We start from the raw sequence: 19,701 nt of genomic DNA, 5'->3' as shown, positions 1-19,701 counted from the left end.
GCTAACTGCACGGATTCACTAGGAAGGTTCACTTCATCCCAAAGCCCCCCGCCCCCCGCCTCTGTTCCAGCATGTGTGTGGTGTGCAGACAGGAAGCTTTAGGGTTTAGGGTGTCTGAAGACCCACTCTGGAGGGACACCAAGATCTCTGGAATGTGGAGAGAGGATGAAGTTTCGGCAGGAAAAGCTTTTGGGGAGGGTGGGGAGGGGGTTGGGGAGGGCTGCATTAGTTCAGAAACACAACCTCACTTTTAGCCTCATACTGGTGCAGAAATAAACAAGCAACTCCTCTGGGTTAATTAAAAAACTATCAATTACTTTAGAAGTACTGTAATTATTCAGCATCAGCTAAAAAGATCCAGTGTCCACTGTAAATGATTCAGTTTAACCTATAAATGATTCAGTAACCATTATGAATTATTCAGCATTCACGATTATGTATTAATTGAGCACCTACTATAAATTATTCAGTTATTATTATAAATTATTTATAATATTTGGCATAATTAATAGCAGTGACCACTATGAATTGATTAGCATCCACTACGTATTATTCAGTATCCACTATGAACTATTCAGTATCCACTATGAATTATTCAGTATCTTCTATGAATTATTCAGCAACTACTATGAATTATTCAGCATCCGCTATGAATTATTCAGCATCCGCTATGAATTATTCAGTATCCACTATGAATTATTCAGCAACTACTATGCACTATTCAGTATCCACTATAAATTAATTAGCATTGACTAACATTTATGAATTCTACTACAAATGATTCAGTATCCACTATGAATTATCCAGCATCCATGCTTAGTTGTTTAGCATTCAGTATTAATTAATTTAGCATCTATAAATGATCAAACATCCACCATAAAGTATTTGGTAACTATGACAGTTTATTCTACTTACTACAAATGATTCAATATCCACTATTAATTATTCAGTAACTACAACAACTTAGTCAGTATCCACTATGAATTATTCAGTATTCACTATGAATTATTCAGTATCTACTATGAAGTATTGAGGATCCACTATGAATTACTCAGTATTTACTATGAATTATTCAGTATCTACTATGAATTATTCAGGATCCACTATAGATTATTCAGGACCCACTATGAATTATTCAGTATCCACTATGAATTATTCAGGATCTACTATGAATTATTCAGGACCCACTATGAATTATTCAGTATATACTATGATTTATTCAGGACCCACTATGAATTATTCAGTATCTACTATGAATTATTCAGTATCCACTATGAATTATTCAGGATCTACTATGAATTATTCAGTATCCACTATGAATTATCCAGGATCTACTATGAATTATTCAGGACCCACTATGAATTATTCAGTATCTACTATGATTTATTCAGTATCCACTATGAATTATTCAGTATCTACTATGAATTATTCAGGATCCACTATGAATTATTCAGTATCCACTATGAATTATTCAGTATCTACTATGAATTATTCAGGATCCACTATGAATTATTCATGATCTACTATGAATGGTTCAGTTTTGTTTCTGAATCATATGTTCAGGTGAGTCAATGCTTCAGTTTGTTCATGTCTCCACCCAGCACACACTTTCCTTTTACAGCAATAGATTAACTGCTATTTTCCTCCAAAATGCCTCTGGCAGACTTCAACACCAGAGCCTTCAATTAGGCCCGCTTTAATGACACCATCTATAACAACAATAACAACAACAAACAATCTCCCGTATTCCCCAGCCTGCCGGAGACGAGGCCCGCTTGGAAGAGACGGAGAGCTCTCAGCGAGGGAACGGGTTTATATGGAAACATACTTTACACACTAAAATGTAATAACCTTGGAGTCGCCCGTGTTTCACTTGGCTGAAAGCTCAGAGAGATCAAACGCAGGACCAGATCCAGCGGGCCGGGCCAAAACTGTCAGCCGGGCTGAGGAGAGTTTAGCTCCAGGTATTTTCTCTCCTCCTGCTCGCAGACATGGAGGAATTAACCCTGAATCAGAGTCAGTCAGAATCAGATAGCATCAGACTACCAAGAGTACAAAGCACGCTAATACTGATAATACTCAATAACAGTCAGTCAGAATCAGACTAGCATCAGACTACCAAGAGTACGAAGCACGCTAATACTGATAATACTGAATCAGAGTCAGTCAGAATCAGACTAGCATCAGACTAGCAAGAGTACAAAGCACGCTAATACTGATAATACTCAATAACAGTCAGTCAGAATCAGACTAGCATCAGACTACCAAGAGTACAAAGCACGCTAATACTGATAATACTCAATAACAGTCAGTCAGAATCAGACTAGCATCAGACTACCAAGAGTACGAAGCACGCTAATACTGATAATACTGAATCAGAGTCAGTCAGAATCAGACTAGCATCAGACTAGCAAGAGTACGAAGCACGCTAATACTGATAATACTGAATCAGAGTCAGTCAGAATCAGACTAGCATCAGACTAGCAAGAGTACAAAGCACGCTAATACTGATAATACTCAATAACAGTCAGTCAGAATCAGACTAGCATCAGACTAGCAAGAGTACGAAGCACGCTAATACTGATAATACTCAATAACAGTCAGTCAGAATCAGACTAGCATCAGACTACCAAGAGTACGAAGCACGCTAATACTGATAATACTGAATCAGAGTCAGTCAGAATCAGACTAGCATCAGACTAGCAAGAGTACGAAGCACGCTAATACTGATAATACTGAATCAGAGTCAGTCAGAATCAGACTAGCATCAGACTACCAAGAGTACGAAGCACGCTAATACTGATAATACTGAATCAGTCAGAATCAGACTAGCATCAGACTAGCAAGAGTACAAAGCACACTAATACTGATAATACTCAATAACAGTCAGTCAGAATCAGACTAGCATCAGACTAGCAAGAGTACGAAGCACGCTAATACTGATAATACTGAATCAGAGTCAGTCAGAATCAGACTAGCATCAGACTAGCAAGAGTACAAAGCACACTAATACTGATAATACTCAATAACAGTCAGTCAGAATCAGACTAGCATCAGACTAGCAAGAGTACGAAGCACGCTAATACTGATAATACTGAATCAGAGTCAGTCAGAATCAGACTAGCATCAGACTAGCAAGAGTATGAAGCACGCTAATACTGATAATACTGAATCAGTCAGTCAGAATCAGACTAGCTTCAGACTAGCAAGAGTACGAAGCACGCTAATACTGATAATACTGAATCAGAGTCAGTCAGAATCAGACTAGCATCAGACTAGCAAGAGTACGAAGCACGCTAATACTGATAATACTGAATCAGAGTCAGTCAGAATCAGACTAGCATCAGACTACCAAGAGTACGAAGCACGCTAATACTGATAATACTGAATCAGAGTCAGTCAGAATCAGACTAGCATCAGACTACCAAGAGTACGAAGCACGCTAATACTGATAATACTCAATAACAGTCAGTCAGAATCAGACTAGCATCAGACTACCAAGAGTACGAAGCACGCTAATACTGATAATACTGAATCAGAGTCAGTCAGAATCAGACTAGCATCAGACTAGCAAGAGTACAAAGCACGCTAATACTGATAATACTCAATAACAGTCAGTCAGAATCAGACTAGCATCAGACTACCAAGAGTACGAAGCACGCTAATACTGATAATACTGAATCAGAGTCAGTCAGAATCAGACTAGCATCAGACTAGCAAGAGTACGAAGCACGCTAATACTGATAATACTGAATCAGTCAGTCAGAATCAGACTAGCTTCAGACTAGCAAGAGTACGAAGCACGCTAATACTGATAATACTGAATCAGAGTCAGTCAGAATCAGACTAGCATCAGACTAGCAAGAGTACGAAGCACGCTAATACTGATAATACTCAATCAGAGTCAGTCAGAATCAGACTAGCATCAGACTACCAAGAGTACGAAGCACGCTAATACTGATAATACTGAATCAGAGTCAGTCAGAATCAGACTAGCATCAGACTAGCAAGAGTACAAAGCACGCTAATACTGATAATACTCAATAAGAGTCAGTCAGAATCAGACTAGCATCAGACTACCAAGAGTACGAAGCACGCTAATACTGATAATACTCAATAAGAGTCAGTCAGAATCAGACTAGCATCAGACTACCAAGAGTACGAAGCACGCTAATACTGATAATACTGAATCAGAGTCAGTCAGAATCAGACTAGCATCAGACTAGCAAGAGTACAAAGCACACTAATACTGATAATACTCAATAAGAGTCAGTCAGAATCAGACTAGCATCAGACTACCAAGAGTACGAAGCACGCTAATACTGATAATACTGAATCAGAGTCAGTCAGAATCAGACTAGCATCAGACTACCAAGAGTACGAAGCACGCTAATACTGATAATACTGAATCAGAGTCAGTCAGAATCAGACTAGCATCAGACTAGCAAGAGTACAAAGCACGCTAATACTGATAATACTCAATAAGAGTCAGTCAGAATCAGACTAGCATCAGACTACCAAGAGTACGAAGCACGCTAATACTGATAATACTGAATCAGAGTCAGTCAGAATCAGACTAGCATCAGACTAGCAAGAGTACGAAGCACGCTAATACTGATAATACTGAATCAGAGTCAGTCAGAATCAGACTAGCAAGAGTACGAAGCACGCTAATACTGATAATACTGAATCAGAGTCAGTCAGAATCAGACTAACATCAGACTAGTAAGAGTACAAAGCACGCTAATACTGATAATACTGAATCAGAGTCAGTCAGAATCAGACTAGCATCAGACTACCAAGAGTACGAAGCACGCTAATACTGATAATACTGAATCAGAGTCAGTCAGAATCAGACTAGCATCAGACTAGCAAGAGTACAAAGCACGCTAATACTGATAATACTGAATCAGAGTCAGTCAGAATCAGACTAGCATCAGACTAGCAAGAGTACAAAGCACGCTAATACTGATAATACTCAATAAGTCAGTCAGAATCAGACTAGCATCAGACTACCAAGAGTACGAAGCACGCTAATACTGATAATACTGAATCAGAGTCAGTCAGAATCAGACTAGCAAGAGTACGAAGCACGCTAATACTGATAATACTGAATCAGTCAGTCAGAATCAGACTAGCTTCAGACTAGCAAGAGTACGAAGCACGCTAATACTGATAATACTGAATCAGAGTCAGTCAGAATCAGACTAGCATCAGACTAGCAAGAGTACGAAGCACGCTAATACTGATAATACTGAATCAGAGTCAGTCAGAATCAGACTAGCATCAGACTAGTAAGAGTACAAAGCACACTAATACTGATAATACTGAATCAGAGTCAGTCAGAATCAGACTAGCATCAGACTACCAAGAGTACGAAGCACGCTAATACTGATAATACTGAATCAGAGTCAGTCAGAATCAGACTAGCATCAGACTAGCAAGAGTACAAAGCACGCTAATACTGATAATACTGAATCAGAGTCAGTCAGAATCAGACTAGCATCAGACTAGCAAGAGTACAAAGCACGCTAATACTGATAATACTCAATAAGTCAGTCAGAATCAGACTAGCATCAGACTAGCAAGAGTACGAAGCACGCTAATACTGATAATACTGAATCAGTCAGTCAGAATCAGACTAGCATCAGACTAGCAAGAGTACGAAGCACGCTAATACTAATAATACTGAATCAGAGTCAGTCAGAATCAGACTAGCATCAGACTAGCAAGAGTAAGAAGCACGCTAATACTGATAATACTGAATCAGTCAGTCAGAATCAGACTAGCATCAGACTACCAAGAGTAAGAAGCACGCTAATACTAATAATACTGAATCAGAGTCAGTCAGAATCAGACTAGCATCAGACTACCAAGAGTACGAAGCACGCTAATACTGATAATACTGAATCAGAGTCAGTCAGAATCAGACTAGCATCAGACTAGCAAGAGTAAGAAGCACGCTAATACTGATAATACTGAATCAGAGTCAGTCAGAATCAGACTAGCATCAGACTAGCATGAGTAAACAGCCCTGCTAACACAGGCACTACTATATCGGAGTCAGTGGGAATCGGCTAGCATCAGACTAGCTACAGTATGCTAGCTGTTTAGCGCTAGCTTTCGGCTAAAGAAACCCTCCAGTTTTGCACCATCCAAATATTTGGGTCTTTGGGTTGATACAGGGATTGGATATCAGTGCTAAACACTGGTATCAGTCGGACCTCAGGGTGGACAGAGTCCTTCAGAAGTCGTTCCACAAAATGCCGTCTGCAGAGGATGGCATCTGATGCCCCCCCTGATGCCCCCCCAGCCCCCCCGCCCCGATGCCCCCCACACTCTGGGCGGAGGGGGGAAGCAAACACCTTCAAAGCTCCCCCACAGCCGTAACATCCTCTAAACAAATAAACACATTATGAAGCTCCAGCTATTCCCAGCAAACAGAGGCCATGAGAATCACACGAAGCAGCACACACACACACACACACACACACACACACACACTCACTCACACACACACTCACACACACACACACACACTCACACACACACACACACTCTCTCTCTAGAGCAGGAGTGTTTTAGCTGAAGTGCGCTGGCGGGGCAGGTGTTGACATTAGAAGCCACTGTTTGCTTTGGCCAGCCAGCAGACGCCTCGGCTGTGGAAGAAACCTTTCAAAGGCCCAGAGTGTTTCATCCTGAGGACCTTTCATTCATTTCTCTCCCTCACACACACACACACACACACACACACACACACACACAGAAACATGATCAGCTATGAGTAAGCACCAATAATCAGCGTCTAACCACTGCATATTCCAACTGTTCCTGCTTCTGTAATTCCTGCGATTCCCATAGTTCCCAACTTCCATATTTCTATATGTTCACACTTCATCCTGCCCTAATCCCAGAGTAATACAGTACTTCCATGATTAATCCTTCTATACTTTCATTTCATATCATTTCATGCTTCAATCTTCAATCTTCTCTAATTTCCACTTCCAAGCTTCTGCACATCCATAATTTAAAATTCGCAATTGCGCAAATTCTTCTTAGAATTTCCACTTCCAAGCTTAATAAATTCATACTTTGTTCTTCCATAATTTCACATTATTCATCCATAATTCTCAACTCCACCCAATGCTCCCATTTCCCATATGTTCCTTGCGTACGTCATTCTTACAGATTTCCCTTCATTTTCTGCAATTCCCATAGTTCCCAACTTCCATATTTCTATATGTTCTTCTGTGATTCCATACTTCACCCTGCCCTAATCCCAGAGTAATACAGCACTTCCATGTTTAATCCTTCTATACTTTCATAATTTCATACTTTGATCTTTCATCATTTCCACTTCCAAGCTTCTGCACATCCATAATTAAAAATTTGTTGAGCAAATTATTCTTCTAGATTTTCTTTTTCCAATTTTTTTGGCTTAATCCTTCAATAAGGCCATACTTTCACACATCCATACTGCATAATTCCATAATTTCCTTACTTCACTCTTATATTCCTCTCGACTTTATTCTTCCATATTTCCATACATACATTATTCCTCCATCATTTCCAACTCCACCCAATGCTCCCATTTCCCACTTCATGTTTCCATGTTTCATTTTTTTAATTACTTGGAGCTTCCACTTTCTCATATTTTCATAATTCCACAATTCTGTCGATTGTATCCATATTTATAAACCTCATTCTTCCATGTTTCTACACATCCATTATTCAAAATTCCTTGTGTACGTCATTCTTTAATTTTCTGCAATTCCCATAGTTCCCAACTTCCATATTTCTATGTTCTTCCGTGATTCCATACTTCACCCTGCCCTAATCCCAGAGTAATACAGCACTTCCATGTTTAATCCTTCTGTACTTTCATAATTTCATACTTCAATCTTCCATAATGTCCTTTTTCCAAGCTTTTAGGCTTAATTCTTCCATACTTCCGAACATAATTTCATACTTTATTCTTCCATAATTTCTAACTCCACCAGGCTCTCACACTTTATGTTTCCATGTTTCATTTTTTAATACTTAGTTCATTTTCTCATGCTTTCATATTTCATTATTCCATAGTTTTTACCATTTTTTTCATTCTTCTATATTTCTAAACATCATTCTTCCATGTTTCAGCACATCCATTATTCACAATTCCTTGCGTATGTCATTCTTACAGATTCCCGTTTTTACAAGCTTTTAGGCTCAATCCTTTAATACCTCCATACTTTCACACATACATACTGCATAATTCCATACATAAATAAATACATAATTTCAATCAATTTCTTCAATAATTACACAAGGTTTTTTCACAATTCCTAACTCCACCACTTAATGCTCCCACAATTCATGTCCCCATATTTCAAAGGAGCTTGGAGCTTCCATTTTCTCATATTTTCATAATTTCATAATATGTCATTCCATATTTTTGTCAATATTTCCCTATTTCTAAACATAATTCTTCTACACATCCATACTTCAGAATTCCTTCCTTACTTCATTTGTCCAGATTAAATTTTTTCAAGCTTTTAGATTTCATTCTTCAAACCATACTTTTACATATTCATCCTGCAAAATTTCATAATTTCCTTTCTTCATTATTCTTTTACTTGGTGAGTTCATTTTCTCATACTTTCATAATTTGTTATTTCATATTTTTTTTACCATTTTCCCCCATATTTCTAAACATAATTCTTCTATAATCCATGCATAATTTTTCCAAGCTTCTACACATCCGTAATTCAGAATTCCTATATTTCCTTTTTTCCAAGCTTTTAGTCTTCTATTTCCATACTTCCATATTTCCATACTGCAAAATCTCACACGCCACACTTCCATAGTTAACGATGTAATCCTTCAATACTGTCATACTTTCACACATCCATACCGCAAAAATCCATAATTTCACTCTTCTATTCCTCTAAACTTTATTCTCCCATACTGCCATACATAATTTTACACTTCTATAATTTTACAGTTTTTCCATAACGTCCAACTTCATTCCACCGTGTTCTCACAATTCATATTTCCATATTTGATTAATTCTCTCATATTTTCATACTTTGTTATTCCAGAATTTTGTCCAATTTTCCAAAATTCTTCCATATTTCTAACTGTAATTCTTCTATACTTCCATGCATTTTTCCTTCAATGCATCCACACATACGTATATTATAATAATTATTTTCCTACTTTAGTGCATACTTTCATACATCATACTTGTTCTTTAATTCCAACTTCAGTTTTCCATACGTCCTTAATTCCATACTTTACACTTTTATATCTTTACATAAATATGGACATTCATATGTCCATAATTCTCATCTCACAGCTGGTAGGATGTTAAATCACACTGGTCTGAACACAGATAAATCACTAGATCAAGAAAACCATCTGGGCTGGATCTACTTCTGTGTCTAATGCACTGCGAATGTTAGACTGGGAATGTCAGACTGGGAATGTCAGACTGGGAATGTTAGATTGGGAATGTCAGACTGGGAATGTTAGACTAGGAATGTTATACTGGGAATGTTAGATTGGGAATGTCAGACTGGGAATGTTAGATTGGGAATGTCAAACTGGGAATGTCAGACTGGGAATGTTAGACTGGAAATGTCAGACTGGAAATGTCAGACTGGGAATGTCAGACTGGAAATGTCAGACTGGGAATGTCAGACTGGGAATGTCAGACTGGTAATGTCAGACTGGTCATGTCAGACTGGTCATGTTAGTCTGGGAATGTCAGATAAATCACTAGATCAAGAAAAACCATCTGGGCTGGATCTACTTCTGTGTCTAATGCACTGCGAATGTTAGACTGGGAATGTCAGACTGGGAATGTTAGATTGGGAATGTCATATTGGGAATGTCAGACTGGGAATGTTAGACTGGGAATGCCAGACTAGGAATGTTAGACTGGGAATGCCAGAATGGGAACGTCAGACTGGAAATGTTAGACTGGGAATGTCAGACTGGGGAAGCCAGACTGGGAATGTCATACTGGGAATGTTAGACCTGCTACATTTCCTTATGAATTTATAACAATATAAAATACTCAAGGACAAACAGCAGAAACGGTCAACATGCCCATCCCTGCTAAACCACACACTGCTAAAAAAACTCCAGTCCACACCCTAATGTCCACTGAGTCCAACCCAGAAACCTTCTAACTCTTTAAACAGTGCCCCCCTCGAACCCCCTTTCAAAGGCCTCAGAAAAACAAGCCCACCCCCATCTGCCCTGCACACTCCTCGCCCCTCCACTCCTCTTTTCCTGCAGGGTTTTTCTGCTGTATAAACTGGAGCCAGGCGTGAGCGGGGCCTGCTGAAAGACCCCGCTGTTCTGGACCCCGGCCACATGCTTTTCATTCAGAGATGAAGGCTCGCAGCTCCATTTCTACTGAAGCCAGCTCCAAAAACAACCAGGGAGGAAAAGGGAGTGAGGGGAGGGGAGGGGAGGGGGGAGAACCCCAAAACTCATCAAACGCCCTCCAGTCTCCTAAAAAACACACAAAGCCACAGAAGCACACACTCGGCATCCTCAAAACCGGCACGAGGTGGAGGAGGAGGAGGAGGAGGGTCACCTTTTCTGGTGGTGGAGGAAAAGGGTGGGAAAGCAAAGCCTGATGAGAATAAATGAAACTCCGGGGAATAGGTGAAGTTCGGACTGAGCGGATATCTGAGCCTGATTAAAGGAACAGTTCGGAGAAATGCAGCCAGTCAAACAGCCAAGACATGTTCCTGCGCCGCACTTCAGTCCTTGTTTATAGATAACAGTGAGTCATACCGCATCAGAAACCACATCATTAAGTCTCTCAGAGATACGCTATTTGGACAAAAGTATTGGGACACATGCTCGTTCATTCTTTCTTCTGAAATCAAGGCTATTAAAAAGAGCTGATCCTGCTTCTGTTGGAGTAACTGTCTCTACTGTCCAGAGAGGAAGACTTTCTACTAGATTTTGGAGGAGGAGCATTGCTGTGAGGATTTGATTGCATTCAGCGACAAGATCACTAGTGAGGTCAGGATGTTGGATGATGATGATCACCACCCCACCTCATCACGAAAGCATTGGACTGAGCACTGTCCATCATTCCAGACATTCCTTTTAGGCATTAGGCAGCATGGTGCCAATAGGGTCTGATGATGCTGATCTACAGGGGCTAGACAAGCTGTGTGTGTGTGTGTATGTGTGTGTGCATTTGCACATCTGTGTCAGCAGCAAAGTAGCTGAATGCATTCATGAGAAGGGGTGTCCACAAACATTTGGACATATATGTAGCTTGGCTTCGCTGTGGAAACGCAGAATGGCTTCACAGAGAGGCCTGACGGTCCTGACCGGACTGGGCGGGGAGTGTTGATGTTTCCAGCGCTGCTGGACAGTGGAGCCTTAGGAGTGTTTTCTAAGAGCCGTCTGGAAGCTCGGCCTTCACTCTGCTTCCTCGTACACACACACACACTTACAAACACACACACACACAGACGCTCTGTCAGGGTTTCCCCAGAGCCGCTGCCCTTTTGGCACCGGACCACCAGTTTGATCTCCTCCTCCGCTGATCTCTCGCTCTGTCTTTACCTCACGCCAGGTGTTTACACATGCCGCACTCCAACACCTGCAATGATCCGTCAAACGCTCTCTCTCTCTCTCTCTCTCTCTCACACTCGCTCTCTCTCTCTCAAACGGAGCCAAGTCCTTCACTGAATCACTCTCTCCTGTCGTTCTAGACAAAGAATAACAAAGCCTGTTTTTCCAGCGCCTTCCTTTGATCAGTCGACAGTCAGCCCCTGAGGCTCCCCGCCATAACCACCCTGCCTGGCCTTCGGTTCCGCCTGCAGCTCAGCCTCGTCTCCGCTGCCGCGGGAATGGCTTCATATAGAGGTAGACACTGCTTCACAACCCCTCAATGCTGGGGGGCTTTATACCCCTCTATAGCCCAAACACCTGGCATTATTAGGCGTGGTGGTGCTCCAGACAGTCCTATTCTATTGGCAGTACTTCTTCTCTACAGGGACTAGACAAGCTGTGTGTGTGCATTTGCACATCTGTGTGAGTAGTGGTGAAACTAAAAGTGCACTGTTAAAAGTATAAAAGTATATTTTAGGGGCTCTTCAGTTTAAAACTGTGGAGAAACCTCTTAAGGTGCTTTGAGGGAACCTTCAAGGAACCTTTATCTTATTCTAAAAAAGTAGCTTAATGCTAAGTATCGCCTATTACCGATCCGATCTGAGCTCCTTAATGCTTAGTATCGCCTATTACCAATCTGATCCGAGTTCCTTAATGCTCAGTATCGCCTATTACCAATCTGATCTGAGTTTCTTAATGCTCAGTATCGCCTATTACCGATCCGATCCAAGCACCTTAATGCTTAGTATCGTCTATTACCAATCTGATCTGAGTTCCTTTATGCTCAGTATCGCCTATTACCGATCCGATCTAAGTACCTTAACGCTCAGTAACGCCTATTACCGATCTGATCCAAGCACCTTAATGCTTAGTATCGCCTATTACCAATCTGATCTGAGTTCCTTAATGCTCAGTATCGCCTATTACCGATCCGATCTAAGTACCTTAACGCTCAGTAACGCCTATTACCGATCTGATCCAAGCACCTTAATGCTTAGTATCGCCTATTACCAATCTGATCTGAGTTCCTTAATGCTCAGTATCGCCTATTACCGATCCGATCACCTTAACGCTCAGTATCGCCTATTACCAATCCAATCTAAGTACTTTAACGCTCGGTATCGCCCATTACCGATCCGATCCGAGTACAATAACATTCAGTATCGCCTATTACAGATCCGATCACCTTAACGCTCAGTATCGCCTATTACCGATCCAATCTGAGTACCTTAACGCTCAGTATCACCTAATACCGATCCGATCCGAGTACAATAACGTTCAGTATCACCTAGTACCGAGCAGAACATCTTAATGCTCAGTATCGCCTATTACCGATCCGATCCGAGTACCTTGCTGAGTATTGGCTGATACAGATCAGATTTGTGTACCATAATTACTATTTACTGAATAATTAGTAGATACTGAAGGCTGCGGTTCAAGGGGTCGATGACTGTAACTGGCAGAGACTCAGACTTAAGTATCGGTCAATACCGGCCTGATCCGATCTGAGTATCTTAATGCTGAGCATCTTAATGCTGAATACTGGGCGATACTGATCCAATTCAAGTACCTTAATGCTAAGTATCAGCTAATACCGATCTGATCCGAGTACCTTAATGCTGAGTATCTGTTGATACTGATCCGACCTAAGTACCTTAATGCTGAGTATCCGTTGATACTGATCCGACCTAAGTACTTTAATGCTAAGTACTGGTTGATACCGATCTGATCTGAGTACCTTAATGCTAACTATCAGTCAATACTGATTTGAGCTCTGTTAAGCTGAGCATCAGTCGATACTGATCAGATCTAAGTACCTTAATGCTAAGTATTGGTTAATACTAATCTGATCTGAGAACCTTAATGCTGAGTATCTGTTGATACTGATCAGATCCAAGTACCTTAACGCTAAGTACTGGTTGATACCGATCTAATCCGAGTGTATGTGGATAGTGATCAGATCCAAGTACCTTAATGCTGAGTATCAGCCAATACCAATCCGAGTACTTAGATGCATTATACGATTCGACCTGCAGTTAGCACCATGCTAATTGGTGTACATAAGCTTCCATTGCTACATTAGCCTCATAGCTCCAGCGCTAAAGTAAAGAACCAACACATCATTTGGACAGCAGTGGCATCTTGGCTGATTAGCACGACCACATCTTGGGTCAGATGGGAAGCTGTGTGACCAGTGTTTGAATCTGAAGGGTCCCTGTAAACGCCAGGCGGACTACCGGACAGCGCTCAGTCCAAATAGCCCTGCCACGCTCTCCTAACAATGCCTCGTTATCCATGAGCATTACAGGGGCTGCTGTTCTGACTTATGACTCTGTAAAATAAACTACCAGGGAAGCTGGAGCTGCTAAAATGTGCGCTGACAGCATTTCATAAATCACTGCGGTGAGTTCTTCGCCAGATATCGTAAATCCGTCAGCCAATTTTGAAACGTACCAAACAAAAGGAAGGAATCTTTAAAATGCTCCTTTTATTGCTACCAATTCATCACCAACTAGCACTCAAAGGAAATTAAACAGCCCCCTTAATTGCTGTGAAATAACGGCTCTATTGCAGAGACGTGTTTTAACAACACCGGCGGCCGGCGCTGGGCCTCGTCACTCAGAGCTCATTCCATACCTCTGTTCTTCTCGCTCTGCTCCGCCAGATCACTGACAGACGTTCTAATGAGCTTCTTAAGAGGCCCATCCTCGCTCCCCCAGGCATGGCTTGCTGGATGGAGAGTAACGACTGCCCCGCTGTCTGGCCTGACACTGATGGAAGAATGATGGTCCTCATGTATCCTGCATTTGTAGGAGTAACTGTCTCTACTGTCCAGAGAAGAGGAAGGCTTTCTACTAGGGTTTGGATTTTGGAGCATTGCTGTGAGGATTTGATTGCATTCAGAGATAAGAGCATTGTTAGTAAGGTCAGGATGCTCATGCTCATCATCCCCAACTCACCAACTCATCCCAGAAGTACTGGATGGAGCTCCACCATCCATCATTCCAGAGAACACAGCAGTTCTTCCACTGCTCCACAGCTCCTCAATGCTGCTGGGGGGCTTCATACCCCTCTAGCTCACGCCTGGCATTAGGCATGGTCCTATTCTATTGGCAATACAACACCATTGCCATTGTGTTTTACCGTCTCACCAGCTTTGGCTAGAGGGCCCTGACCTTGTGCTTCCTCTCACTGGCCACTTTATTAGAAACACCTATCTTGTGCTTCCACACTGGCCACTTTATTAGAAACACCTATCTTGTGCTTCCACACTGGCCACTTTATTAGAAACACCCACCTTGTGCTTCCACTCACTGGCCACTTTATTGGAAACACCTCCCTTGTGCTTCCTCTCACTGGCCACTTTATTGGAAACACCTCCCTTGTGCCTCCACTCACTGGCCACTTTATTGGAAACCCCTACCTTGTGCGTTAAAAGCCCTGCTGATGTATCTGTTTAATTCTTATTAGCTCATTAACTCTGTAATATGTCATGGACGGGTGGGTAACAGGCATGACTTCATCCACAGCTCTTCTACAGTGAGGTCACACACACACACACACACACACACACACACACACCTCTCTGAAGCTCCGGGCTCTGCCTGCACGGGCCCTCGTGCTCTTAAACATGACACTAATAGCAGTGATGTAATGCTGGGTGTAAGAATGGGAGCCTTTGAGAGGCAGGGAAACGCCGCCAGCGGACGCAGCCTCAAACTCCACATCCACAGACTGAACGGCTCTGACCACCGGCTGCTAACACTGATGCAATGCTGCCTGGGACCGCCACACACACACACACACACACACACATGCAGGGTCCCAGGCTGTCACAACCTGTGCAGTAAAACCCAGCATACAGGGAAACATCCACTGCTCTGCCAAACACGCCAAACAGTTACAACTCCCACGCCACACAGACAAGCAGTTTGCACCGCCCTGTGAACACACACACACACACATACACACACACACACATACACACATACACACACACATACACACACACACACACACACACACACACACACACAGAACCGATGATGCCCCCTTTTAACTCATCACTTTAATTATAAATGTATTACCTTCAATCCTGGCCACTTTATTAAAAACACCTCTCTTGGGCATCCACTCACTGGCCACTTTATTAGAAACACCTTCCATGGGCTTCCACTCACTGGCCACTTTATTAGAAACGCCTTCCTTGTGCGTCTACTCACTGGCCACTTTATTAGAAACGCCTTCCTTGTGCGTCTACTCACTGGCCACTTTATTAGAAACACCTCCCTTGGGCTTCCACTCACTGGCCACTTTATTAGAAACACCTCCCTTGGGCTTTAACTTTCTGGTCACTTTATTAGAAACACCTCTCTTGGGCATCCACTCACTGGCCACTTTATCAGAAACACTTTGCTCAGGCTTCCACTCACTGGCCACTTTATTAGAAACACCTCTCTTGGGCTTCCACTCACTGGCCACTTTATTAGAAACACTTTCCTTGGGCTTCCACTCACTGGCCACTTTATCAGAAACACCTTCCTCTGGCTTCCACTCACTGGCCACTTTAATAGAAACACCTCCCTTGGGCTTCCACTCACTGGCCACTTTATTAGAAACACCTCTAGGGCTTTAACTTTCTGGTCACTTTATTAGAAACACCTTCCTTGTGCCTCCACTCATTGGCCACTTTATTAGAAACACCTACCTTGGGCTTCCACTCACTGGCCACTTTATTAGAAACACCTTCCTTGTGCGTCTACTCACTGGCCACTTTAATAGAAACACCTCCCTTTGGCTTCCACTCACTGGCCACTTTATTAGAAACACCTCTAGGGCTTTAACTTTCTGGTCACTTTATTAGAAACACCTTCCTTGTGCCTCCACTCATTGGCCACTTTATTAGAAACACCTTCCTTGGGCTTCCACTTACTGGCCGCTTTATTAGAAACATTTCCCTTGTGTGTGCACTGACTGGCCACTTTATTAGAAACACCTCCCTTGTGTGTCCACTCACTGGCCACTTTATTAGAAACACCTTCCTCAGGCTTCCACTCACTGGCCACTTTATCAGAAACACCTCCCTTGTGTGTCTGTTTCTATCACTGAATAAAAGAAGCTCTATGCCTCCCTTATGTTTGGATGCACTGGCTGAGCCCAGCCTTGCTCCTGTGTGCTGAAAGGCAGATTACAGGTCTGTGACAGACGGAAGTGACTGCAATCTGTTAGCACCTTCTGGTTCCCATCATAAGCCATCAGCCATAACAATAAAACCACTGCCAGGTGAACTGTCATAAAAGCAATGACAGCACTGGGGCAGAGTTTTGGCACTTAGCCCACATCATCAGGTTCAATATCACAACGTCTGGTGCAGTGACACGAACACAGCCATCATTCATATTATTGTGTAAATATCGAATGGCATAATAAATCAGTGATATGTTCAGTGTGAACAGCTGATTTCTGATTTCTGCTGTTCTCCAGTGTGATCTCTACATGGCCACATGTATAAAAACTGAATCGTCAATGTCCAATTACTGTAGTTCCCAACACACCCACAAACAACCTCAAATCCAACAGACCTACACATATCAGCCACCTTCCAGCTGAAAACTAGGGAGCCTCTAAGGTGAAATGCTGGTTGTTCATTAATATTTTGAGACCAAGAGATATATTGAGGCGACTAAATAATATATTAAGGGCACAAGATAATATGTTGAGCGCACAAAATCATGTATTGAGCCCTGAAAATAATATATAGAGGCCACATCTTAATATGGTGGGTGCACAAGATAATATATTGAGACCACAAGATAATATATTGAGCCTACAAAATAATATATTGAGCCTACAAAATAATATATTGAGACCACAAGATAATATATTGAGCCTACAAAATAATATATTGAGACCACAAGATAGTATGTTAAGGCCACAAGATAATATACTGAGCCCACAAAATAATATATTGAGCCCTTAAAATAAGATTTTGAGGCCACAAGATAATATATTGAGACCACAAGAAAATATGTTGAGACCACAAGATAATACATTGAGACCACAAGATAATATATATTGAGCCTACAAAATAATATATTGAGCCCAAAAAATTATATATTGAGCCATTAAAATAGGATATTGAGGCCACAAGATAATACATTGAGGCTACAAGATAATATGTTGAGACCACAAGATAATGTATTGAGCCCCGAAAATAATATATGGAGGCCACATGTTAATATGATGAGGGGACAAGATAATATGTTGAGACCACAAATATGATAATATATGATTTATATTATATAAATATAATATGATAATGCATTAAGGCCACAAAGTAATATTTTGAGGCCACAAGATGTTATATTGAGGCTACAAGATCATTTATTGAGGGCACAAATTAAGTTTCTAGTGGCTACAAAATATAATATTGAGGTCAAATGATACTATATTGAGGCCACACTATAATACTTAGATAATTTGATAATACATTTAGGCCATGAGAGAACACAAGATAATATATTGAGACCATAAAACATAAAACCTTGAGGCATTTAAGCCACAAGATGCTATATTAAGGCCACTAGATAATTTATTGAGGGCACAAATTAAGTTTCCAATGGCTACAAAATATGATATTGAGGTCAAATAATAATATATTGAGGCCACAATAAAATAATAAGATAATTAGATGAGATGGTATATTGAGGTCACAAGATCATATATTGAGGCCACAAGATATTATATTGAGATCATGAGTTAATATTGTAAGGCCAAAAAGTATGTTTTTAGTGGCAACAAAATAACATACTGATGCCAGAAGACAGTATAGAGACCACGGGACACTATGTTAAGGCCACAATATAATATCTGAGTAACAAGATAATAATGATGCCACATAATATATATATATATATATATATATATATATATATATATATATGAAAACGAGGAAGGTTTTTTTTTTGTGGTCACAAGATAATATATTGAGGCCACAAATTATGTTTGTAGCAGCCATGAAAAAATGTAAAGTATGGACATAAAGTAATATATATATTTTTTTAATAATAATAATATTATTATTATTATTATTATTACGTGGCCACTAGAAACTAACTGGTGGCCTCTATATATTATCTTGTGGTGATGCTTTATTAACAACAACCGCTTAACAAGTCACCTTAAGGGCTCTGCAGAAATGACCAGACTCCTGAGTGCATCAGGTCACCTCGTCCACATATACAACAGAAACAACCCCTTATTCCCATTACTATGAACCACAGCAGCTCCTCTGGACCACCAGGGACAAGGACCACTCACAGTGAGCCAAAGGCTGGTCACACAGGTGACCCTGAGCCTGGACAGCATCTCCGAACCATCACAATACATTGAGAAGATAAGAGCAAGTGTCAACATCACCTGGATCTCCCTGATTTTCTGCTCCGTGCCATATCTGTCACTTTCTTCAGCTCCTCTTTTGGGAATGAAGCCATTCACCACGAAACTGTCCCCTGAAAGGAGTCAGAACCGTGTGAAATCACTGCCATCAAACCCTACAGCTGAGTGAAAACAGTGAGGAGCTCACCTTCAGGGTTCTCCCTTCTTCTGCAGGCTGGAGGACACAGACAGCAGAGACAGCAGAGACAGCAGGTTTAATGAGTGCAGTGAAATCAGGCAGGGGAACAGTGGACAGCTCACTCAGGAACTCACCATGCTTTGACTGGAGTTTGCCCATTTCTTTAAGCCACACTGTGAGACCTTTTAGTAGAAGCAGTCCTCAGACCCTCAGATCCTCCTCACTGACCACCCGACCAGAAGCTCAGATCACATCGTGTCCTTATCCCGAAGCAGCCCGGTTTACAACTGCAGCTTGAGCTGAAGACCCGCTGAGACTGGAGCCCAGCGCTGAACTGAGGCAGCAGAGCTGAGGAGGCCAACTCTGCGCGTGGCCCCGCCCACTCACCAGCGGTGCGCACCTATTGGTTAAGGAGAATGCGGTAAGCCCCGCCCCATAACCGCTAGCGATGGATAGTCACCATAGCGACTATTTTGATTATTAGTGAGTTATTAATT

The 19,701-nt window shown here is 41.5% G+C and overlaps 1 protein-coding gene across 2 annotated transcripts in view; it reads right to left on the bottom strand.

The window, feature by feature from the left end:
- nkd2b (NKD inhibitor of WNT signaling pathway 2b) overlaps nt 1-19,475 on the bottom strand; it is a 42,727-nt gene extending 23,252 nt beyond the window's left edge. For both annotated transcript variants that reach the window (XM_072659729.1, XM_072659728.1), the window contains exons 1-3: nt 19,339-19,475; nt 19,214-19,240; nt 19,048-19,139 (exon numbers count right to left, since the gene is read on the bottom strand). In XM_072659729.1, the coding sequence (XP_072515830.1) occupies nt 19,048-19,139; nt 19,214-19,240; nt 19,339-19,363 (144 nt within the window). In that variant the 5' untranslated portion in view covers nt 19,364-19,475. The remainder of the gene's footprint in view (nt 1-19,047; nt 19,140-19,213; nt 19,241-19,338) is intronic.
- Nucleotides 19,476-19,701: the final 226 nt, after the last annotated feature.

Source organism: Salminus brasiliensis, chromosome 1 (assembly GCF_030463535.1).
Source record: "Salminus brasiliensis chromosome 1, fSalBra1.hap2, whole genome shotgun sequence".
In the NCBI taxonomy this organism is placed as follows: domain Eukaryota; kingdom Metazoa; phylum Chordata; class Actinopteri; order Characiformes; family Bryconidae; genus Salminus; species Salminus brasiliensis.
This window is presented reverse-complemented; position numbering and strand designations above follow the sequence as displayed.